Raw genomic sequence first — 26,427 nt, 5'->3', positions numbered from 1 at the left:
GACCGTCCTGGTCCCCGCTCATTGACTGCAACGGCCAAGGCTGGCTCGCGCCAGCACAGCGCGCGCGCGCACGCACCGGGGACAACTTTGTGAGAGAAATGAAAGGCTAGACCCGCTCGTCAGCGGCGGGCGCTCGCCACCGGCTCGGAGCTGACTCGCTGCGGCAGGAAACCCTGCGGTCGCGGCGCCCGCGTGGGATGGTGCAGCGCTCGCCGCCGGGCCCCCAGAGCTGCTGCACGGAAGGCCGGCGACCATGGCAGCGCGCCCGCCGCCCGCGCCCCCTGCCCGCGCCCTGCTGCTCGCCCTGGCCGGGGCTCTGCTCGCGCCCCGCGCGGCCCGAGGTAAGTCGCTGAGCCCAGGCGGCTCCCTGCCCGTCCCCCACCCCGGGGCAGCTCGCGCTGCGCTGGCGCAACGCCGAGTGCCGGGGCTGTCCCTAGACGCGACACACCTGGGCGTACCTGCGGAGCCCGGGGACTGGCGCTCCCAGCGCGCGGAGACCGACCCCCTCCCAGGTACCAATTCCGGTGGGGGGAACGGGGTGCGGGAGGTCACCTGGCTCGGGACCCTCAGCAGCCAGTGCGTGTGCTGGATGGCATAGCCTGGGGCTGTTCCCGGTCCTCTCCCCTCTTGGGTGACATGTGCCCGGCCGTCTCTTTATATCGTGACAGTCACACGTGTCTCCTGGGATGATGTGCGTCGGGTCATCTCACTGGCCCTGTCCCGTAGTGGGTCCCCCCACCCCAGGCTCTGGGTCCACCCTCCACGAGGTTCCCTCGGGGGACGCGCACTAGCCGCGCAGGTGAGCCGGCCCCTTCCTCCGCAGGTGTGCTCGTAGCCCTCCACGGAGGTGTCCATTTTTAATAATTGACCCTTTTACCTACTTCTTTAATTCCCCCCCCACCTCTACTCCCCCACCCTACTCCCTAGTTGTCACTGGCGGCCAAACTTTTAGCAGAATTCTCCCGCCTCTCTCTACTCAGTTTCTCGGCTGTAAATAATCGCTTTTCGAGTTAAAGTGCAGATATTATAGCTGTTTTATTACAGACTTCGATTTTTCCCGAGTTGGATCTCCTTAAAACTGGGCACCTGTGGATCCCGTTTGCATAAAGAGGACTCACCCAGCAGGTGCCTTTTTAAAAATTCGGGAGTTTCCCCTGGTCGCCGCCTCCTTCTTTCTGCCGCTAGGGGCGCTGTCGGTTCACCGATGAGTGACTTACCTTAGCCTCAAGCTCCAAATTTCTGTGATTCTATGTGGCAGGCATTTATTTTTCAACAACTGGCCTCAATCACGAATCGTTAGCACTTTATGGTAGGTCTTATTTTGCAATTGCCATTGCTACCCTCCACCCCCACCGCGTCTACTGTAATGTGGCTAAAACCCAGTTTTTGTTCAAATCCACACAACAATGAAGACCCACTTGGGAATTAATAAAGGATTGCACAAAGCAGCAATGAGAAAGCCAAAAAAGAATACTGCGGACTGCCTAGTTAAGGAAATCTGTGACCTACAGATAAAAATAATGGTAGTCAAAAGTGTTTTGAAAGACTTTTGTACAAATTGGTCCTTATGAATGTTTATTGAGAAGGAGCTTTTTAAAAACCCAAACAGTCTCTGTGTGCCTGAGGTGGTCTTTAACTTGGCACATGCTCTGTACATGTAAACAGAAGTCTACTGAGCATGGATGATTTTTTTTTTTTTTTTAGAGGAAAATGTTTATTAAGTCAAGCTAGTAATGGGAAATTATTTCATGGGGGACTTTTATTATTTTATGACTACAACTTGGAGTTTTTCCTCAGGATAGATATGACCCAAGATATAAAACTAGTTAGGCCTAAACACTTTGAATGGGTTATATATTGTGATATTCTAAGATGCATTGTTTACCCTCGTATTCTCAGTATCAACACTTAAATCTATCAGTGTCCCAAATCATACCATTGAGGTTGTTTAAAAATCCAGACATATATAATAAAACATCTCTTTGTGTTGCCAAGAGAAAAAGAGGTGTTACACTTGGTGAACACAGAGCATATTCTGGGTCTGTCCCTAGCCTTGTCTTTTATGCTGGGCGACAGCACAATGGCCTACTTGATACTATCTGGGGCGATTCAGCCCTAACACATCCAAAACAACCCTCAATTCCAAACCCTCATCTTCCAAATCACTCCTCCCCTAGTCTTAAATCTTCCCCAACTCAGTGATAAGATCCAGTGCCTTCTCCAGGTGCCTTATGCTAACATATGGAAAGTCATCCCCGAGTCTCCTCTTTGACCAACTTCCTAGTATATTCCTATCAACTGTCTCAAAGTGTGCCTTCCCCAATCCAGGACACATTTTTGCTTTTTTTTTTTTTTTAAATTTCTACTGGAGATAAGGCTCTTATCTCTAGTACAGTAGCATAGGTCTATTGGCTTTTCCTCCTGTCCCTACATATATATTCTCCCTAACTCTACAGCCAAAGTCATTATTTTCAGTTATGAATTAGATCATGCAAGTGTCCTGTTTAAAACTCTCCAGTGGCTATGACCCTTAGGAAAGAAAATCCGAACCTCTCTAGATGACCTGATTCCCGTTTTTCCTGTTTGCACTATAAAGACTTTGCAAATATTTTTTTACAGTTGAGACACTGTATTCTATGATTCCATTTCATCCCTCTTGCAATTTTTTTTTTAAATTAATAATTGCCTTGTTTTTGTTTTCTTACTGTTTGTTTTCTGTGTACCCACCCATGGTACTGTGACATAATAAGAAATATAAGTTTGGCTTCTGCCCCTGGTTCCTGGCACTCAGCTCCTAAAATTCTTGGAATCTCTGGAGTGATAAGAGTGTCTTTTACATGGTAATAAGATGACGAGTGGCTGGGGGCCCCTAGATAGCTTCAGGATGGGAAGTGGTCACCAGAAAGACCAAGGCAGGATTAGAGAGTTGGGACTTTCAGCCCTAGCCTCCCAACCTCCCGGGAGTAGAAAGGCACTGAAGTTTGTGCTGATCGCCAATGGCCAATAATGTAATCAATCATGCCTAGTAATGAAGCCATAAATACCCCAAAAGACAGGTTTGGAGAGTTTCCAGATTGCTGAGCAGGTGGAGAGAGCATGGAAGCTCCACATTCCTTCCCACGTTCTTTGCCTTACATTTCTTCTTTCTGGCTGTTCATCTGAATCCTTTATTATTCTCTTTATTTATATAATAAACAGGTAAATATAAAGAAATCTTTCTCTGAGTTCTGTGAGATGTCCTAACAAATTAATTGAAACCTAGGACGGGTTCATGAGAACCTGATTTATAGCCATTTTTTTCAGAAGTATAGGTGACAACCTATTACTTGTGATTGTCATCTGAAGTTGTGGAGAGAGGGACAGTCTTGTGGGACTGAAAACCTGTGGGAGCTGACATTTTTTCGAGGTAGATAGTGTCAGAATTGAGTTAAATTGTAAGACACCTGGTTGGTGCCCACTGAAGAACTGATTGTTGTTGGTGGGAAGAAATCCCCACACATTTGGTGACCAGAGGTGTGAGGCATTCTGTATTGAGAGTGAAAGCAGGAAAAACACTTTGGTTTTTGATTTTTCATGTCATTTACATAACCTCCACTTGATCTCCAAACTTCTTGGGAGAACTATTAAATTTCTTTGAATATGATAAAACACATTGGTAATCTATGCACTATGTATCTTTTCCGGGTGTCATCTTTTCTGGAGCCATTTATCTCCTACTGTAACATGAACTGGTTGCTTTTTAGGCATACAGCACAGCTGCTGTCCCAGGAACTGCTCTTATTGCCAAGATGCTGGAAATTCCTCTCGCATCCTTCCTGTCTTGGATCACCTGTTTTCTGAGTACCATAACCTTCTCTTTTCTAGTTTATTCCTTATTTTTGTGGAGTACATCTTTCATAACCTCCTGAGGAAGGGTATTTGGGAAATGCAATTTTCTGATAACTTGTGACTGGGTCAGAGATGCTTCCAGATGCAAATAACAGAAAACCTGACTACAAAAACTTTTTATTTTTTGCATAACAAGCAGTTGTGAAGTAAGCAGTGTAGTGCCTGGTATCACTGGTGCAACAGGTCAGTGATATGATCAGGGACCTAAGCACTTTCTTTTACTTGTATCTGTATATTTAGATGATGACTTTTGCCTTTATGCTCACTGCCTCAGGGTCTCATGATGGCTGCCATACCTCTTACATAGGACAGATGAGGCAAAGGGCAGTCAACCAAATCTATTTTTAGCAGGGAAATAATGTTTCCATAAACCTTCATAGCAGATTTTCTCTTAGATATCATCTCTTAGGTAGACACTGGGCCACTGCTAGCTGCATAGGATGATAAAAAAGTAAATATATTTAGCTATACACATTGGTACTTCAAACAAGAGTTCTGTAAGAGAAAAGGTCAGAAGGTATATCTGCCATACCTTGCATGCTATATATATATATATATATATATATATATATAGTGTGTCTATATATAAAATATATATTACATTATGTATGGCTCTCCATCCCACCCTTAATAGTTTGTTTAGGTGTATAATTCCAAGATGGAAGCCATATTTCCTCAGTATTTTATAAGATTTTTTTTTCACTGTCTCTATACCCATTACTACTTGAGAAGTGGATCACATTCTGATCATTAATCTTTTAAATGTAGTCTTTTTTTCTTTCTGGGAGCTATTATCTTCTCCTTATCCCTAGCATTTTTGCATTTCATGATGATGTGCTTTAATGAAGTTCCTATCAGTAATTGTGCTGGGAACTCAATGGGCCCTTTCAGTAAGAAAATTCATGTTCTAGTATATTTTCTTGTATTATTTCTCCAGTTGTTTCTTCTCCACTGTTTTTAATCATACTTCTTTTGAAATTGCTGTTAGCTGGACCTATCCCAAAAGCATTTCTTAATTTTCTTATCCATTTTTCATCTCTTTGCATTTTTGTTCTGCTTTCTGGAGGAATTTAATTTTACTTTCCAACCCTTCTATTTAAATTTTTTTTATTTCTGCTATCATATACTTAATTTTTAAGAGATGTTTCTTGTTCTATGTATGTTCTTTTTTAAAAATAGTGTTCTGTTCTGTTTTGTAATGGATCCACAATTCCTGTGGCCTCTGAGTGTGTTAATTATTACTTATTAAGCATCCTTTGTTCACTTCATTCTCATTGTTTCCTCTGAGGTTCTTTTTTTTTCCCTCATTTGTTATAATCTTTGACTTTCTTCAAATGTCTGATTTTTTATCTCTGTAGGTAAAACGGGACATTAAAGAGCCGATTGGAATTTCTGTGTGCTTCTTCAGATGGATTTATTGACTGAAGGGCCTTCATTTCATTGGGAGACCTCCATATACCACTGACTCTCTCTTTTTTTCTTAGGGTAGTCAGTTTGCCCAAAGAAGGATTCTTCAGCCTTTTGCTGAGGAGTATTAAGCCCAGCTATAGGGCCTATGAGCTGAGCAGGGAAACAGTTCAAGAGCATGTCTTACCATTAAGTATGCTTTCTTAAAAAAATTAATCCTTTCTTTTCAATTCTACTCCTCCCTTACTACGTCTGGGAGTCCTTGAATACTGAACTTCTCTTCTGCAGTGTCCCCAGGAACTATATTTCTTGTGTCTACCAGAGTGAGGGGGTGGTCACCTAGAGGTGCTGGCTTTGCAAGGGATCTAGGCCTCTAACTTCTTGTACAGTAGTTCAGCTCCAGCTTGTTTTGGCCTTGAAAGGTGCCCAGTGCCCCCCATTCCTAGGCCTTCCAGGGTTCTGTTTAGTCATCTCACCTTCTGATGGCTTTCCTTTCTCTCCAGGTGGTGGCTTCCAGCTCTCTCTTCTGTGCTAAACAGGCAATCACTTGTCTCTACTCTTTCCATTTTACACAGCTTTGCTGCTTTGTCTTACTTGTTATTTCCTCTCCAATTATTTGCTTTTAAGTTATTGCCATTACTCCTTTATTGTAGGGTTTCAGAAGGGAGTACAGATAAACACCTGTGTTTCTGCTATGTACATTTAGAAGTCAGCCCATGATTTTATTACCACACTCAACATATAGACACATTTTTTTCTCTCACTTGTCATTTGGCTTTTCTATCCCTTCCTGTGGAAACAAAAATTAAATCCATTTTTAAATGTTTCAAAACTATTCAAAATCTATAAAAACTCAAAGTCAACATATACCTAATTAGATAAATGTTGCAGCTGTGAAAAGTGTAAAAAAAATATATTTGAGTGAAGCAGCTATGTTATTTAAAGAAACTAAGCACAAGAAACTAAGCATATTTCTTCTTGGTGTAGATGATGCTTAACGAACTCATTACAGTTGCAATTTTTTTGTTGTTGTTGTTACAGAGTGTGTTCCAGAAGCTTTTTAAGCCAAATTGTTCCTGCAGTATCCATGATTTATAAAGACAGGTGTGAGAAACATTTTCAGATGTTACTTCTGTACCAAATGGCTAGACTGTAGCCCTTTGGCTGTGTGCCCACTGGGAGCTGTATTAAACAGCTCTGGAGGATGTATATGTCCTTTAATTATCCGTCTCTGGGATTGAGAAGTCAAATTGATATCATCTAGACAGAATGCTTTCAAAGTTAGTTTCTGTGCATTTTAGTAGCTGTTTCTTTATATATGTTTGGTTAGTATTTTGTTAAACCAAAGTGTTGATATCAGAATGTAGTTACTTAAAAAGGCATTTATTGAGTCTTCAGTGCCAGGGGCATGCACTGTTTCATATGGTCCTGGTGAAAGCAGCTTGCAGTTGGTCCCATCACTGCTGTCATTCTGCAGAAGAGGAAGTCACAGCTTCAGAGGGTATCTACCAAGTGGCAGGTGCAAGGTAGTCTCTAGGTGCACTCCTGATAGAGACCAGGTCTTAGCCTTGCGGTGGTAAACATTCTGTAATCTAAGTACTCTATCTTTGGCATAATTATGATGTCTATAGCCATGAGACTGTTATTTAGTTTGGTTTTAAACAGAATGGTAATGCAGTTCAAATAAACTTTTTTTGCCAATTGAAATGTGTACACTGAATATTACACATTCTGACAGGCTGCCACTTCAGTCTTTGTAGTGTCTTCAGCTTATTTTTTATTCTGTTTCCTTGTGCTTTATTTAATGCCCAATGCACCTTGCCTAAAAAATATAGATGGTTGGACAGGCCAAATAATTCAGCATCATCTTGACACTTTTTATCCTTTGAGTTTTTATATCATCTCAAGGCTACATCAAGAGCTCAGCTCCTTGGCAACTGTTTTAAAAACTGGGCAGCCTCATTGGATAACCCTGGACCCTCTGTCTGTTGACCTGCTCCAGGAAGCTTTGTCCTCCCCAATCAGTTTAGATAATCCATTCTTAGAAATGCTGATAGAACTTCACAAGTCTTCCCCCAGCAGGGCACAGTGAGCACTGGCCTGCAATTTAACCAATTCCTTGTTTTGTGTTTTGCCGTTTGTAATCAAAGCCAGGACAGGATTTTAAGCATTTCTCTTGAGATCTACGCTCACTTGAATCTGAATGTGATCTGAGAACCTGGTTTTGCTTTTTTGCTTTGTTTTTGTTTTAATCCTGAGTTTCTTGGTAGTGTTCTTGGGAGCCTGCATTGGGATGTGGTGTCTGTGTTATGTCTTAAAGTGCAGCTACTCTCTGGTTTGTGGAATAGGTGTATTCCTGAAATGAGGCACACTAAGTACTGTTTTTAAAATAAGGTAATTTTTCAGCCCATTTCAGTATAATATGAGATATGATCATGAAAAATATGATTTAAGAAAGAATTCTGGTCCCATCATTTATTCTTTTATAAAATGTAAAAATTTTTAAGTTGAAAAAAAGAGCATAGAATAAGTTATACATCTGTCTTCTTACCAACCAGATTTTACTCTATGTAGAATGTTCACGACATGTTTATAGCCTTCCACCTTCACCAATCCAATTATCAGTCCTCCTTGTGCAGAGGTTGTACTACTCTGAAGTTGGTGGATTTATATATATTTCTAATCAATATCTGATAAATGCTACCCTGCTGTATATGACAACCTTCTGCAACTTGCTTTTTTAAAAAATCAATACATTTTAAAGACTTATTCATATTCATACACGTGCTCGGTTCATGCCTTTTAATTGAATGGCGAGACCATAAATTGTGCACTCTGTTGATAAATATCTGTTTCACCCAACTTTTGGATCCTGCAGCGATGCAAAAATCCTTGTTTCTGCCTCCTTACGTACAGGTGTGAGCTCTAGGGAATCTGTTACGTGTGAATTGCTGAGTCATAGAACATGCCAATTTTCTACTTTATTAGATTTTGCAAAATTGCTTTCCTAATTGGTTGTGTCAATTTACGTGCCTACTTGTTGGAGAGTTCTGATTATCCACATTTTTGTCAATACTTGGTATTTTCAGACTTTTAAATGTTGCCAAGCTGGATGTGAAATGTTTCATTGTTCTAATTGGCATTTTCCTTCTTACCCGACTCTGCCTGTTTATATGTTCTTCGTTTTTTGTATTATTTGTTCTTCTCATTTGCCCATGTTTCTTTTTTTAAGTTTGGTTTAAGCAATCCTCCTCTCTTTCCTAAGTTCCACGAGAGATTTTTTTAAAAGTTTTTTTCTGAATTTTAACTTTTTGCTGTTCAGTTTTAGAATAACTGAATTTTTTTTTGTTTCATTGTGTGAGGTCAGCATCTACTTTTTCTCCATGTAGATAACCTATATTGAATCCCAGTGCCAGCAGTGTACTGTTTTCCTGCCCTATACTTTATAGTAAGTCTTAACTGTTTAGATCGCTGGTGCACAGAGGTGCAGACGGCAGACGCTGAAGTCATCTTGCTGGGGTTTACCTGTCAGCTCTGCCACCTCGTTACTCACCTTGGTCTTGGGAAGGTGACTAACCTCCTGGTATGCCTGGACACAGGAAACCCCACCGTGTCAGGCAAACTGGATGGTTGGCCACCCTAAACCTTGGACCTATTATGTAATCTCTTTCTTCCCCAGTTTCCCCATCTATAGAATGTTGATACTAACAGTATCTACCTCCACAGCCTTGTAGTGAGGATTAAATAAGATAATACGTGTTAAATGCTTTAAACAGTGCCTAGCCCATGCCAAGTTCTCATTAAAGGTTAATTTCCCCTTCTCCTTTCTTTTCCTCTTCTTTAAAATTATCTTGACTCTTCCTGAAACTTGAGTCTTTCATATAAACTCTAGAATCTTCTTGCTAAGTTCTGCAAAATACCCTATGGGGACTTACAGATTAATTTGGAGGCAAATTGACATTCTCATGACATCAAGGCTTCCCGTCATGAATGTGGTCATTTTCCTATTTGTTCTCTTTAATGTTATTCAGTAAGTTTTAAATAATCTTCTCCCCAAAGTTTTTGCATATCTTGGGAAATATTATTTCTAGATACCGTAACTAATAGATTTGTCATCATTCTGAATGATGTCACTAACAGTAACTTTTTTAAATGAAAATTTTAAACATACACGGAAGTAGACAGACTGTGAACACCCATGTGTCTGTTACTCAGCTCATGGCTATTGTTTTATCTGTGGAGTTATGTTTTTTTTCAAAGTTCTAATTGATGTTTTCTTTTCAGTGTATATGAATATTACTGATTTTTGTATGTTGATTTTGAATTCAGCAATCTTGCTCAATTTTATAAGCTGCAGTAGATTGTCTGTAGATTGACTTCATAAAAATTCTGAGAGTTATCACCTGAAAACGATGGTAAGTTTTGTTTTTTCCTTTGCAGTTCTTACGCATTCTACTTCTTTTACTTTTTTCTTTCTCATTGGCTAGCGCCTCCACTGCGATAATAAACAAAAGTGGGGATTGCAAGTGTCCTAGTTTTCTTTTCAAGTTTAATGAGAGTAACTTTAGTTTTTGCTATTTTTACACACCTTTTTCTTATTTTCTTTCTCCTATTATATTGCTAAGGGATTATTTACATCAACTTCTTCTGATTTCTATTAATCTAGAGGTTACATATCTTGTTTCCACATTTTTAGCAGTACTGTTAAATTTTTAATATTTGAACTTCAGTAGCAGTCTAGAGGTAGCCAACATCTCCATCTCTTCCCTAACAGTTCTACTGAGCTGAGCATGCTTTAATGCCTTTTGTTATTCCTCTCATGTTTTATTATTAGTGTTGTCTAGTATTTCAGTTCTACCATTTTGAAACACCTCTCTCATCAAAAAATGAATTAGGGCAGCAGTGTGCTTTGTTCTGCTTCTAGCAATGCGGGTGTATTTTGATTTATCTAATGTAATCAGTTCCTTTTTTTGTCATGGCTTCTTGGAAGCCACTTCTGCTTTTAGATTCAGTTTGCTTCTTATTAAAGTAGTCTTTCTTCAAAGGTCTCCAAGTAGCAAATTCTCTATTTGCTTGCCTGGGAAATGCTTGGCTTGTCTTTTTCACGAATGTTGGTTTAATTATGCGTAGAATTCTAGGTTGGCAGTTATTTTTCTTTAACATATCACCTGTTGTGTTCTGGCTCCTATTGTTATTGTTGAGTAGTCTTCATTTAGTTTGATGATTGTTCCTTCGCACTGAACCTTCCTTTTTCTCTGGCGGCTTTTAAGATAGTTTCTTGTGTGTGTATGTGTGGTTCTGTAGTATTATTACCATGCATTCTGATATGGATTGATTTTTAATTTATATATATATATCTGGCCTTGCTGTCCTTGAATCCAGTCCATTATGAAAAATTCTCAGCTGTTATCTCTCCAGTTCCCATCTTGGTTTTTTTTTTTTCCTGTAACTTGTCATTTGGATCCTTTATTGCATGTAAATGGACCTTGTCATTCGGTCAACCTGTTTTTGAGTTTCTCATTTCATATTCTGGATGATGTCTCCAAGTCTAAATTGCATTTCACCAATTCTCTCTTGAGCTGTGTCTAAATTGCTTTTTAAACTGTCTGTTGATTTACTTTACATTTTCCAATGTCTTTAATTTTTCATTTATGGAAGCTTTACTTTATTCTTTTTCAAACTCACTAGATCTTTTAAAAAGTAATGTCCTTTCCTTATCTTTCATTATGATATCTCTGTATTCTTCCATGTCTTTAATGATTTTTAGATGTATATATTATTATCTTTCAGATTATTCTATCGTCTCAAGTTTTTTGAATGCATATTCTGTATTATCAGTGATATCTCTTCTAATGACCTGTAATTTTGAACTGTGGACTCATTTTCAGCTTACTTTCCTTTAGCATTATCCCCTCTGTGGGAGTCCTGTGCACCCTGTATTATGAAAGTTCCTGTGGAGCAGAACTTGTTTACTTATGATAGATGCCTAAAGGATTTCAATTGCTTAAGCCCAGTTTTTGTGTAAATTCCTCATCTTGGGAATTTTACATCACATGGTTATTGTAATTTTGGTCTTCACACCCATATGGCAAAGACATGAAGTTCTGATTTCTCTTGGGAGACCCCTGAACCCTCACCAGATCTCTGGGTAGACATAATCCACTTTGCAGTTTCCCTGGGGCATTGGGTAAAGTTTTTCCTGTCTCTGATGACTTCAGAATGGCAGGCCTACAAGGGCCTGTTTTTATTCAAGGGTCTTGGCTGCAGGTCTTCACCTCGTGTGTTCAAGATCACACCTCCTTTCACTGAACTTACAGCTCCTAGACTGAAGGCCTGTTTCTGCTGGGCCTCCTGGGTTCCTATGGCTTTGGCTATATCTGAATGCTCTGGCTAGGAATTCCTTTAATCCTCTGATGACTTCCTTTCCTCTCTTTAGTTCAGTTATATGGGTACTCTAAAAATATTGCCACATTTTCTTTAGCCTTTTTGTGTGTTTGTAGTAGGAAAGTTTTCTGTCTGCATCAGCTCAGTCCACTGTGTTTGCAGAACTGGAATCCCCAATATTGATTTTTTTTTTTTTGGTTCTCTTAGTCAACACATTTATTTGCAGCCTGTTGTAATCTCAGGTTCTTGCCAGCAGCTGGGAATACAGTGGTGAGGAAAACGGATACAGGCCCTCACATCATGGCAGATAGAGTGAGTGGATCCTAAAGATGTACAGAAAATGAGTTGAACCCACCTGGCAGCCTGGTTCTCAGCTTCCAAGATTCCAAACACTCGGTCAGAAAAGCCAGTCAGCTGCTCTCCTGCTGGCATGTTAGTCTTTGCCTTGGCAACTGCAGGGGTGAGATGTGCTAATGACGGGACCAAGCTGAGCTCTGGAGGTGAAGCCATCAGCTGTCCCATCTCCCTCTGGCTGAGGCAAAATTAGAACAGCTGGGAAACAAAGCCAACATACACTCCCAGAAGCTGCTCCTCTGCCAGCGGAGGTGTCAACAGTACTCCATTCGTATGAGCCTTCCAGGAGTGTATACTGAATTTGTTCCATACTTAAAAGTTCTAACACAGAGAGAGGACCGTTTAATGGAGTAAGCTAACAATGGAAACACTCATCTGTATCTTTGTAACTTTTGGGATAAATACTATGATTCACGTAGATTGATTTCTCCACTGATTTACCTAGAAAAATCAGGTGGCTGATTGGTCACTGACCTTTGAATGTGTCGGATTTATTCTGTTCAAGTCATTGAGTTCTACTTTCAGTTTCTTAGCAGGGAGAGTCTGTTTCTTGGACCATAATTTATTCAGCTGCGGTAGATGGTCCTCTGGAAACTTCCTCTCATAGTTTTCTCTTATGTATCCCAATCTCCTTTCTCCGTTGGTCTCTGCTTGCCTTCAAAACATATTTTTTGTCTTTCTCCCTCAGCACAGCTGAAGCCTAAACCATTGGTTACAGAGGTTCGGTAAGAAAGTGATTTCAAAAGGGTGTGGCAGAAGGGACAGGACAGGATATAGTTTGAAAGGCAAATTAAAACAACTGTTTTCAAGCGTGAGAAGATCCCTGAGAAAAGCATCTGCATTTCTTATGCACATCAGTGACATAAAATAATAAGATTTCTTTAACTTATCTGCCCCGATGTCACTTCCATGTGGATTTAGTGGGTTGAGTGTGCTGTGCGCTACACACTGTAGTTATGAAATTGACAGGTGGTTTGGATCATGGCAGAATGCTGGACTTGGACTGAGAAATGGCTCTGAGTCCTGGCTTGGCCCCTTTGTAACCGTGCGACCTTGAGGAGCCTACTAAATCTTTCTGAGCTCGTTTTCTTTATTTGTCAACAGAGGGTAGAGATGCAGCCTACCTCCCTGGGTTGGGATAAGCATTGAATAAAGGAGATGCGGGGGAAAGCGTTTGTAATTTAAGGTCCTTCTCTATAGATCATACAAGGGGTCACATGGTACCACTGTTGTCCAGTGACTTAAGTTTGCCCTCACGCCTTGGAAGGCACAAACTCTCAGCATCCTTGAACCACCATTCCTGGACGCTCTGGGAAAATGAGTGTCCCAAGTTAATCCCAAGGTTTGAGAGAACAGAACACTTTCTGTTCCTTTTTCTCCCACCTTAAATCTCATGTTTCAATCTTTGTTTTTATTAATCTAGGGTTGGGGCATCTCTTTGTTAACCAGGACTATTTGAGGTTGTCCTAATAATGTCACCTCTTTCAAATATCATTTACCCACAGCAAACAAAATGATCATTGGTTTCTGCCTTCTCCATTGTATGGGACATACTGTGGCCTGGGCATCAGTGCTGGAGAAGAACGGATGAGGGCAGAGACCCAGCCAGGGTGTGGATTTTCCCAGCCTGCAGCTCCCACTGGCTTCTTGAGAAAGAGCTTTGGGAGGAGGAGTACGAGCAGAATTGCAAGGCAAATAAAATTTAAAAGGCTCATCAGGGTACTAGGTAGGCGTTAATAAGAATTGCTGTAGGAATCTTTCATATTTTGCAGGTGAAGCATATATGTAAACTCTTAATTACCAGTGTGTTAATTACCAATTAGAGCATGTGATTGTGGCAGTGCAGTCAGTTGGAAGCTCTGCATCCTTGCAATTCCAAACAATACAAATTTAGAATATTCCAGAATCTGACAAATGTTTTACTCTAATACCAAATGTTGGTGTATTTTCCCAATTTATAGGAAAACAATCAGTAAATGGAAAGATTTTTACCCCCCCCACACTGCTAAGATTATCTCTTGAATCTTTCTTAAACTGTTAGTTCTAGCTACTGTTTCCCCTGAGTTGCACAGAAGCAAAGGAATTTTCCATGTCCTCTCAGTCTTAGTTGAACACATCATCAGACAACACCCAAGGTCTTCTGGTTATAGTTTTACCTGCATAGCTGGAGACCAGCCATATTTCCCAATGGCAATTGCTCTTCCTTCATGGGATAAAGTTAAGGAATTCCATCAAGGGGTTTTGCTTTCAAGATCTCTGTGTGCCCGCACCGTTCCAAGAGCTCTCCATTTATTCTTAGTCCATCCTCGCTACGCCCCTGGGAGGCGGGCACTGTGACCACTCTCTTTTCTAGAGAGGAAAGCCAAGGCGAGGAAGTGGAACCAGTGCAAGGTCTTGCAGCCAGCAGGTGGCCCAGCTGGGTTCATGCACGTGAATTACTGTACAAACAGGGACCATAGAAGTGGTACTTGTGCTAATAGCAGTAATAGTGATGACACTGACAACTAACCTAACATTCAGCAGGCACTGGGCTAAGCCCTTTACATGAATTATCTGGTTAAAATATCACTACAGCCCCTCGAGGTATGTGCCATTATTATTTCCATTTTACAGATGTAGAAACTAAGGCATAGAGACATTGTGATTTGCTTTAGCCCTGGCATCTTAGAAGAGGCTGAGCCAGGACCAAACGTAGGTGGTTGATTTTGGAGCCCCCATGATAAACCACTGAGCTACCACAGAAGGAGCCATGACCTCTAGATGCCCTTCCAGACTCTGAACCCTTTGCAGCTATCTCAACTCGTGTTGATCCTGGGACACTGGGGTTTGAGGAGAGACAGCTCGTCTTTCCAGGAAGACACGGAGGTAGAAGAACGCTGGGGTCTTTCACGTGCAGTTCCCGGGAACTTGTCCCATGGGCCCAGACCTGTGAGGACTGACAGGAAAGAGAGAACTGGGGACCCATTTTCAGGGCCCAGTGCCTTTGACCCTTTGTTTCTGCACTAAAGGAATATGTTGTCTTTGCTAGAATTTGCTTTTTCTGTAGGGGAAATATACTGTTTAATCATTAAATACACTATTTTTTTTCTCTCACAAATGAAATACAGTAGTCAACCTAATAACTTTTACCTATGACGGCTGTAGAAGATATTTGTAAAAATTATGAATGTGCATACATGAGTGTATTATCTATTGTTGTGTGACAAATTACCACGATGCAGTGGCTTACAATAACAGCTGTATATGATCTCATAGCATTTATGGGTCACGAATCAGGGCATGACTTACCTGGGTCACCTGATTCAGTCTCTTTTGCAGGCTGCAGTCAAGGTGTTGGCTGGGCTGGGTCTCATCTGCAGACTTGACTGGGAAGGGTCTGCTTCCAAGCTCATATAACCATGGTGGACTGCAGTCCCTTGAGCTGTTGGACTGAGGGTGTAGGTTCCCAGCTGGCTGCTAGCCAGAGACCCTTCTCATTTCCATAGTAGTGCCCTCTCCGATTGGCAGCTTGCTACATCAGAGCACACACACTGAGCAGGCAAGACAAAAGTCATGAGTGTCCTAATCTAATCATGGAAGTGATAGCCATGTTCTGTTGGTTAGGGGCAAGTTAATACGCTAGTCCACTCTAACCCTAACAGGAGCATGTGAGGGAGTGGAGAGGAGGAGGCAGGGGTCATTGGGAACCATCTGAACAGTCTGTCTAGCACTGTGAGTTAATTAGTTAGGGAGCATTGTTACCATCAGCAGAAGCTCTGACAGCCGGAAGCTTCTGTTTTTAGAGGCGTCATACGTACAGGTGTCAGAATTGGGAGCAGCATCCTATGGGTAAGGTGGTTATGTGTCTGCATTTTAGTTGCTTCACTGTTGCATGCCCCTGTGTCTTCGTGGCCTCTGCTTGATGGTTCTCTCCCTATGCTCACCCCAGCACTCAGCCTGACTCCTATTTGGCTTGGGTTTCACTGCTTCACACAGCATCCCTTTCGTGGTCCTTGCCGCCCGACCCCCGTCAAGGAGGGGTCCCCCTGTGAAGTGCTGTCAGCGTGCTGTTTTCCCATCAGAGCACCTGACATGCTGTAATCGGCTGTTTGTCTTCCTGGTTAGAACTTAAGCTCCACAGTGACAGAGACCACATCCATCTTGTTCTCTGTGTCCCCAGAGCCTGGCACGTCACAGCTGCTCAGTAAATATTGGCAGTGTGAGTGAATAGTCCCAATTCATGTGCTGCTTATTTTTTTTTTTTTCCAGTAAATGAGGTTCACTAAAGCTCAACCGTTAAATTTTTCATCATTGTAAGACCTTTCACATAAATGAATTAACACATTTGGAAAGCCTTTTTTAAACTGACAACATGTCCTAATATTTTTATTAAAAATGTAGAATATATTAGTGATGCAAAAGAAACATCTCTAGGAAATACTGACACTTTATTTTGATTTCTAATTTTTACACTGGGTAGAAAATGTGAGCTAACGATTTAATAAAAATCAGAAGAGGTCTCTACTAATTTTAGCTTGTTCCTCTGATCTCCCAGAGAATCACACAGACAGAAGGATGGGTGTGAATAACTCTATGCACTTGTTTGGGTTTGGATTTTCTACAGCAAGTGTTTAGTGACCTAGTGGTGATAAACTTAACTGTACAAGGGTACTTTAAAACGTTCATGGAAAGATTGATATTATCTTTCAATTATATGTTTTCATGACCTTTTTGAAGTACCCTTGTATATTTACTTTTTTTCCTCTCCCATCCTTCATTTTAAACTTTTGAAGTGATTTTTGACCCAAAAGAGTCAAAATTCAGTTTGGGGATAAAAATGACTGTAAAACAGAACTCAACTTCAGCAACTACAAATCATGAATTTTACTTTGTTTTATGTTGCTTCCTTACACTGAACTTTGTTATTCTTTTATTTACATTCATGTTGGATAATTTCAGTGGTTTGGGAAAAAACATTTTTATATACAGAAGTTTGACAACAGGAAAGATTATTGTTGGTAAACTCACAGTAATTGTCAAAGTGCATTTCTTTTTTTTTTTTTTTTTTGATATTGATCTCATTATTTTTAATGGCTCCATAATTTTCTATTGGATGAATGTTTACTAATTTATTTAACCATTTTCCTACCGATCGGACATTTACATTGAACCCAGTGTTTTATTCTTATTATAATATTTTGTACATATATCTTCTTTCGTCAAAGTGCATTTCTTAAAGTTGTATCCTATTTATTTTTTATTTTTATTTATTTTTTTTTTTTTGTCGTTTTTTTCGTGACCGGCACTCAGCCAGTGAGTGCACCGGTCAGTCCTATATAGGATCCGAACCCGCGGCGGGAGCGTCGCCGCACTGCCAGCGCAGCACTCTACCAAGTGCGCCACGGGCTCGGCCCCTATTTATTTTTATAATACATTTTTCTCTTGGTGGTTTTCTCTTGGGCCTTTGTAGAAATAGTATAAGAATTAAGCTGGGATCGTGAGATACTGAAGTTGGTTATCAAAGAAATAATAAAATTTATGTTTCTGAAGAGTTTTAATATAAAAAACAACTGGATGACCTGATTAGTTATGATCCTGGGGATGTGGACTAGTGGATCTATTTAGTTCCCACAAATTAGCATGCCCATTCATTTCCTGCTTATCCTGTTTTTGTAATATATATGTAAAATATATATGTAAATGTACACATAAATGTATATATACACACATAGACATTTATGTTCACACTCATATAGAGAGATACGGATTTGATTTCTTAATATTTTATGAAGTATTTTATGTCTATATTTATAATATTGATTTGTGATATTTTTCTTGTCTGGTTTTGGTATCAGGGGTATACTAGCATCATAATAACAGTTAGAAAGGTTTTCCTTCCTCCTGTATTTTGTGAAAGAGTTAGTGTAAGATTGTTATTTCTCTTTTAAATGTCTGATAGAATTAATCAGTGTAGCAATCTGGGCCAGAAGGTAGGTAGGTAGGTAGGTAGGTAGGTAGGTAGGTAGGTAGGTAGGTAGGTAGGTAGGTAGGGTGTGTGTGTGTGTGTGTGTGCGTGCGTGTGCGTGCGTGTGTGTGTGTGTGTGTTGGGGGAAGGGTTTAACTATGAATTTAATTTCCTTGACAGATATAAGGCCATACAGATATTTCTCATTCTTGTGTCAGTTCTGGTAATTTGTATCTTTTCAAAAACATGTCCATGTGATCTGAGTTGTCAGATTTATTGGCATGAAATCTTTCATAACTTGTTTTTACCATTTAATGCCCATATTATCTATAATAATTTGGTGAATTGACCCATTTATCATTATAAAAAATTTCTTCTTTATCTCTGGTGGTCATTCTTGTCTTGAAGTCTGCTTTGACTGATATTAGTATCGCCACTCCAGCTTTCCTGTGCTTAGTGTGTTGGTGTGTATGCAGGGAGTATCTTTTCCCATTTTTTAAAAAACTATCAAGTCTGTATTTATGTTTAAAGTGCATTTCTGCTGTATAGTTGGTTTTGCATTTTAATCCTTTCTTAGGGTCTCTGCCTTTTAATTGGAACATCACTCCCCCAATTAAGTGCAATTGGATTAAGATCATTATCTTGCTATTTCTTTTATATTTACCCAATATATTTTTGTTTGTTTTCCTTTGTTTCCTGTTTTCTTTTGGATTGAGCAGTTTTAGTGCTCCATTTTTTAAAGCTGTATTTCTTAGTTTTGTTATTATAGTTTAGTGGTTACCATAGGGATTAGAATATGTATCTTTAACTTAGCAAGTTACAGAAAAGAGTATGCATTCTGCTGTGAGATCCAGAAAGGCTGCATGAAGTTAATGGGAGCCAGTGTTTCCATCTGGTAGTCTTACAGTTTTGTTTTTTTATATTTGTCTAGCTTTCTTTTTTATATAAAGAAAATAGGAATCATTTTCTTTTTAGATCATTTTCATTTTTACCCAGTTATGACCACTATTTTCTTTGAATTGATTTGAAACGCTGCCTTGATCATGTACTAAATTTTCATAAATGTTTGGGTCAGTTTCCTCACTTTCATTTGCTTCTGTTGATCTGTCCGCTTACTAGTACTGCATGCTTGATTATTGCTAGTTGATAATTCTCATATGTGGTAGCTCTAAACCCCTCACACTATTCTTCCAGAACTTTTCTGTACCTTTTAAATTGTTTCACAGATAAACTTTAGAACCTAAAATAAATCACAATAAATGTGAGCAGAATTGCATTAAAATTGCAGGCAAATTCAGAAAGGAGTAAGCACTTCCTCAGATTTGTACTGTGTGTTACAATTGGGCCTTCCAAAAGCGACATTCACTTATGTCCTTCTGGGTCTGTTTCTCTGAAGCCTCCTCCTCCTTAGCTAGTGGCATTATTGTTACCAACTATTTTCATATTTTCTTTGACAATTTTCTAGGTTAAAACATTTTAATTTGCATTTTAAATTTATTATTGAGGTTTGAGGAGTCTATTAAGCAACACCTCCCTTCCCCTCTAAGGTTTAGAACTAATTGATCTATCAGGAGGCTGAAATGTTAGAGACCAAACTATCAGTTATTACTGGAAAGCTGATTGGAGAATTTAGCTTTTAAGTCTTTGGCTGAATTGTCTTGCTACTACTTCACTTCCAAATTTGAGAGTCACCAATCCTGCTGGACAATATTGGCAATATAGAGTCTTGCCTGACATGGTCGCATCCCTTAATATATGGCAGAGGGCAGACCAGAATGAATGTGCTATAGACAGATCCAAGAAGAAAAGGCGAATGGAGAGACAATACCCAGCTCCTCCTCCCAATCTCTTCTATTGTGTATCAGTGTTCCTTTCCTGAAGGGCTGGGGGTGGAGGCCAGGAGTATTCATCTAATGCAAGGTCATGCACACAGAAACTAGGACGAACATGGGGGGTGGAGGAGTTGAGGGAAGGAGATTCTCTTTAAATACTTATTAATGCAGTTAATTTTCCCTCCTTTTGTCAGCAATTTGTGATTCTTCTCGTTTTGAATTGACAGTTCATATCTTTTGGTCACTTTGTTACTGAGGTATTTATCCTCTTTGGTGTGATTTGTTAAGAGCTATTTATACATTATGACTCTACCCTTTAGTGAGCCCTAAGCTTGAATAAACAGTATTACCATCCATTTCTTACTAAGCATTTTTCAGGTGCTTTTTTTCTAGTTCTTTTTCTTTTTTTGTCATTATACGCGGGATCCAATTTTCAATTTTATTTTAGTGATGCCTTATATTGAGATATACACATTCTGGGGCTGGTCTATTTATTAAAATATCTTGCTGGTTCTAGTAGATGTTCAGTTGATTTTCTTGGGTTTCCCAGGTAACTAATCATATCACCTGTAAATAATTTCTCTTTTATAACATTTCTTTTTCTGAATTCTTTTTTATTGCTTTATTGCAGTTCTCAAACATAGAAAAACAGCTTTAAAAATGTGTGCAAATAGCAGGAATCTCTCTCTCATTTTGATCTTTAATGTGAAGGCTACTGATGTTTCACTAACTATAGTATTTACTGTTGATTTAAGATGCAAGTTCATTATTTTAAGGGAGAATCTATTTCTCATTTTCAAATAGCTTTTTTAAAAAAATTAGTTTTGGACATTGAGATTTATTAATTGTTTTTTAGACACTACCATTTTTTCTCTCTTATATCAATAAGTCTATGAATACTCATAGATTTATTGACACAGATATTCGTGGACAGATTTCCCAAGGATATTAAAGGATATTAAATATTATTTCCAAGGATATTAAAATATCCTTACCTTCAGGAGCGGTTGTGCGATCAGATTGATCTAAGATAGTGACTGTGGAACCAGAAACCAACCCTCCTCCTAATCCCCTGCCTACAGAAGAGGAGAAAACAGAATCTAACCAGGAGGCTGCTAACCCAGAACACTATATTAAACATCCTCTACAGAACAGATGGGTACTCTGGTCTTTTAAAAATGATAAAAGCAAAACTTGGCAAGCAAACTTTCAGCTGATCTCTAAGTTTGATACTGTTGAAGACCTTTGGACTCTGTACAACCATATCCAGTTGTCTAGTAATTTAATGCCTGGCTGTGACTACTCACTTTTTAAGGATGGTATTGAGCCTGTGTGGGAAGATGAAATGAACAAGCGGGGAGGACGATGGCAAATGACATTGAACAAACAGCCGAGACGAAGTGACCTCGATCGCTTTTGGCTGGAGACACTGCTGAGCCTTACTGGAGAATCTTTTAATGACTACAGTGATGGTGTCTGTGGAGCTGTTGTTAATGTTAGAGCTAAAAGTGATAAGATAGCAGTATGGACTACTGGATGTGAAAACAGAGATGCTGTTACACATGTAGGGAGGGTACGCAAGGCAAGGTTAGGACTTCCTCCAAAGATGGCGATTGGTTATCAGTCCCATGCAGACACGGCTACTACGAGCAGCTCCACCACTAAAAATAGGTTTATTGTTTAAGAAGACACCTTCTGAGTATTCTCACAGGAGACTGTGTCAAGCAATTGAGATTTGGGAGCTGAACTGAAGCTTCTTCAAAAGCAGAGTGGACTGCATTTAAATTTGATTTCCATCTCAGTATTGCTAAGATAAAAGTCTCATTTACCTTTGTTTTGTGCTTCTGTGTTCATATTTTTTTAAAATTTTGGCTACAGTATCCACTATCCCAATCAAAGAATTACAGTACACATATCCCCAGAATCCGTAAATGTGTTCCTGGCCCACTCTGGAATAGTTAGTAGAATTACCATTACAAACACGTTTTTCTCATTCACAATATTCAAAAAATAACTTGCATTTCTATACCTTATAGAAAAAAATTCTGTTTATGTTCCATTGTATGCAGGAGCACATTTTGCTGGTTTAAAAGAATATGATGCATACAGTTTTCTAGCAATTTTCTGTTTCTTTTTACAGCATTGTCTTTGCTGTACTCTTGCTGATGGCTGCTAGATTTTAATTTGTTTCCCTGCTTGATAACATTAGTGATTTTGATTTCAGTTTTTCATTTGTTTTGATTTTGTTTTTTTCCTCATGTAACATTGGTGAAGGATCCAGGAATATGACACAAAGGTGGAATAAACATTAATTTTGTACATTCTTTGGCAATTTTTTTGTTTCTTGTAACTATAAAGCCTTGCTACAAATTTATGCATTTCATTCAAATCAGTGATCTATGTGTGATTTCCTAAACATAATTAATTGTGGATTATAAAAATGTAACATCATAATGACATTCCTAAATAGAATTAGTATGACTGTTTTTGTATCTTTATGCTGTATCTTAACACTTTGTATTACTTAGGTTATTTTGCTTTGGTTAAAAATGGCTCAAGTAGAAAAGCAGTCCCATTCATATTAAGACAGTGTACAAAACTATAAATAAAATTTGTACAGTGAAGTGTCTTTTAAAAAAACATCCTTCGGGCCAGCCCGTGGCTCACTCAGGAGAGTGCAGTGCTGATAACACCAAGGCCACAGTTCAGATCCTATGTAGGGATGGCCGGTTGGCTCACTGGCTGAGCATGGTATTGACAACACCAAGCCATGGGTTGAGATCCCCTTGCCAGTCATCTTTTAAAAATAAATAAATAAATAAATTTTTAAAATCCTTATATTTTTGGGATATATCCAACTCTGTCAAGGTGTATCATATTTTTAATATATCGCTGAATTTAATTTCCTAGTGTTTTAATTAAAAATTTTACATCTATATTAAGAAGGCAAAGCAGTCTTAGATTAGTTGTCTATTAATACAAACTCAGTGGCTTAAAACAATACGACCTGCTTGTGCATCTGCGAGTCAGGGACTTAGGTTGGGCAGGTCTGGTCTCTGCTAGGCTTGCTGGCATGTGGGCTCCCTCACTATTGGCAGGATGACTGGTCTGTTCCCCCTGTTGTCCCCCATCCCTCTAGCAGGCTAGCCCAGGTATGTTCTCTTGGGGGAAAAGCCTAGAGATATAAGAACAGACATACCCTAATATGCAAGCACATTTCAAGCCTCTGCTTGGGTTTCACCTGCTAACATTTCATTGACATGTCTGGGAGCAAACTCAGATTCAAAGGTTGGGGAAATAGGCTCATGAGAGCAGGAGATGCAAAGCCATATCTCAGCCCCAAAGCAAGGAGTTCTTTGGGGCTCAGATAGAGGGACAGAGAAGTATTAGGGTCATTCTAGCAATCAGTCATAATCCTAAGGTTCCTTTTGTCCTGTGTGTGTGTGTGTGAGTTTGGGGACAGTAAAAGTTTTATCAGAATAATCTGTCTTTGGAGGCTTTAAACACTCTACCTTAAAATTATCTGGAACCAGCATCTTTACTGGATATAAACCTGTTAGAGATTTTTAAACTTCTTATATTCTCATTGGCTTTGCTATTTCTTATTGAGCCAATTTTGGTAACTAATCCTTTCCTAGAAAATCCTTTATTGTTCCCATGTTTCCAGATTCAATAATATAAAGAGTGTGTACTACTTGATTATAATTTAATTTTTGTAGCTATAATTCTTTTTTTCTTTATTTTTACTGTAAATGGGGTATAAAGCCATATTATGGTTTATGAATATAATGTGGAACAATTAAATCAAGATACTTAATATATCCACCACCTCAAATATTTATCATTTTTTGTGGTGAGAACATTTAAAGTTTACTCTCTTGGCAATTTTGAAATGTACAATGTGCTATTAGCTCTATTCACCACACTGTGCAATAAACCTAAAAAAACTCTTATCCCTCCTGTATGAGTGGAGCTGAGGCCTTGTGCCTTTTGACCATCCTCTCCCCACTCTCCCCACCCCCAAGCCTCACGTAAACACCATTCTACTCCCTGTGTCTATGAGGTCAATTGTTTCCGATTCCACATGTAAGTGAGAACGTGCAGTATTTGTCTTTCTTTGCCCAGCTCATTTCACTTAGCTTAATGTTCTCCAGTTCTGTACATGTTGTCAGAAATGACAGAATTTTTTTCTTTTTGGAGACTGAGTTGTATTTTACTGTGTGTGTATACCACATTTTCTTTATCCATTCATCTGTTGTTGGGCCCTTAGGCTGATTTCACAAATTGGCTATTGTGAATAGTGCTGCAATGAACGTGGGATTGCAGATGTCTCTTCGACATTCTGATTTTAAATCTTTTGTATACCCAGAAATGGGATTGCTGGATCATATGGTAATTCTATTTTTAGCTTTTTGAGGCACTTCCATACTGTTTTCCATAATGGCTGTACTAATTTACAGTCCCACCAACAGTGTGCAAGGGGTCCCTGTTCTCGCACCTTGCCAGCACTTATCTTTTGTCTTTTTACAATAGCCATTCTAACAGGTGTGAGGTGATGTGTCATTGTGGTTTTGATCTGCATTTCCGTAATGATCATTAATATTGAGCATTTTTTCCATATATCTATTAGCTATTTGTATGTCTTCTTTTGAGAAATGTCTGTTCAGGTCCCTTACCTATTTTTAGTCAGGATATTTGTTTTTTTCTATGGAGTTGTTTGAGTTCCTTATATATTTTGGGTATTAATCCCTTATCAGATGAATGGTTTGCAAATGTTTTCACTCAATTTTTAGTTTGTCTCTTCATTCTATTAATTGTTTACTTTGTTGTGCAAAAGATTTTTAGTTTGATGTAACCCCGTTTATCTATTTTGGCTTTTATTGACTGTGCTTTTGGGACAAATATAAAAAATCATTGCCCAGACCAATGTTGTGTAGATTTTCTCCTAGTTTTTCTTCTGGTAGTTTTATGGTTTTAGGTCTTATGTTTAAGTCTTTAATTCATTTCGAGTGAATTTTTGTACATGGTGTGAAAGAAGGGTCCAATTTCATTCTTCTGCTTATGGATATCTAGTTTTTCCAAAACAATTATTGAAAAGACTGTTTCTCCCATTGCAGATTCTTGGTACCTTTATCAAAAATCAATTTATCTGACATGTGGGTTCATTTCTGGGCTCTCAATTATGTAGCACTGGTTGATGTGTCTATTTTTAGGCCAATACAATGCTATTTTAATTAGTATCACTTTGTAGTATAGTTTGAAATCAAGTCATGTGATGCCTTCAGCTTATTTTTTGCTCCCTACTGCCTTGGCTGTTTGGGCTTTTTTGTGGTTCCATATGAATTTTAGGATTGTTTTTTCTATTACTATGAAAAATGTCATTGGAATTTTGATAGGAATTTCATTGAATCTGTAGATTGCTTTGAGTAGTATGGACATTTTAACAGTAAAAATTCTTCCAACTCATAAATGTGGGATATTTTCCCATTTCTTTGTGTCTTCAAATTCTTTTACTAATGTTTTATAGTTTTCAGTATACAGGTTCTTCACCTCCTTGTTTAAATGTAAAAATATTTTTTTTTCCAGCTGTTGTAAATGGGGTAGTTCTCTTGATTTCAGATAGTTTATTTTAGCGTATAAGCATGCTACTGGTTTTTGCATGTGGATTTAATATCTTGCAATTTTACTATACTTGTTTATTAGTTCTAACAGTTTTTTTTGTGGAATACTTAGGGTTCTCTATACATAAAATCATATTATCAGCAAACAGCAACAATTTCACTTCTTTTCCTATGTAGATGCCTTTTATCTCTTTCTTTTGCATAATGGCTCTGGCAAGGGCTTCCAATACTATGTTGAATAGATCTGGCAAGAGTAGATATCCTTGTCTTGTTCCAGATCTTAGAGGAAAGGCTTTTAATTTTTCACCATTGAGTATAATGTTATCTGTGGGCTTATTATATATGACCATTATTGTGTTGAGGTCGACCTTCCTTCTATCCCTAATTTGTGGAGAATTTTTATCATGAAAGGATGTTGAATTGTCTAATTCTTTTTCTGCATCTAATGAAATATTCGTTTTTTTCCTTTATTGTGTTAATGTAATGTAGTACATTTATTGATTTGTTCATGCCAAACCATCCTTGCATGCCAGGGATAAATTTCATATGATCATGGCAAATGATTCTTTTAATGTGTTGTTAAATTTGGTTTGCTAGTATTTTGTTGAAAGTTTTTACATTAAGTTCATTAAAGATATTGGCCTGTAATTTTCTTTCCTTGTGAAGCCCTTGTCTGGCTTTGGTATGAGAGTATGCTAGCCTGGTAAAAAATCATTTGGAAATATTCCCAGCTCTTCAGTTTTTTTTGGAAGAGTTTGTGAAACACTGGTATTTGTTTTTCTTTGAATGTCTGGTAGAATTCAGCATCAAAGCAACCAGGTTCTGGACTTTAATGGGAGACTTTTTTATTAATGCTTCAGTCTTTTTACTTGACTTTTGTTTGGGAAAGTTTTTATTTCTTCTTCACTTCTGAAAGGCAGCCTCTCCAGGTAAAGTATTCTTGGTATGCATTTTTTTTTTCCTTCGGGACTTTAAATATATCATTCTACTCTCTCCT

At 38.9% G+C, this 26,427-nt stretch overlaps 1 protein-coding gene across 1 annotated transcript; it reads left to right on the top strand.

Moving 5' to 3' along the window:
* The first annotated feature begins 253 nt into the window (after positions 1–253).
* LOC134381818 (eukaryotic translation initiation factor 4E-like) lies at positions 254–21,493 on the top strand. The gene is made up of 3 exons (XM_063101620.1): positions 254–576; positions 745–799; positions 20,840–21,493. The coding sequence occupies exons 1-3, from the start codon at positions 254–256 to the stop codon at positions 21,491–21,493; spliced, it is 1,032 nt and encodes a 343-aa protein (XP_062957690.1).
* The last annotated feature ends 4,934 nt before the right edge of the window (positions 21,494–26,427 follow it).

Source organism: Cynocephalus volans, chromosome 7, assembly GCF_027409185.1.
Source record: "Cynocephalus volans isolate mCynVol1 chromosome 7, mCynVol1.pri, whole genome shotgun sequence".
NCBI classification, from domain to species: Eukaryota; Metazoa; Chordata; class Mammalia; order Dermoptera; family Cynocephalidae; genus Cynocephalus; species Cynocephalus volans.
The sequence above is the reverse complement of the archived record's forward strand: the minus strand, read 5'-3'. Positions and strand labels throughout refer to the sequence as shown.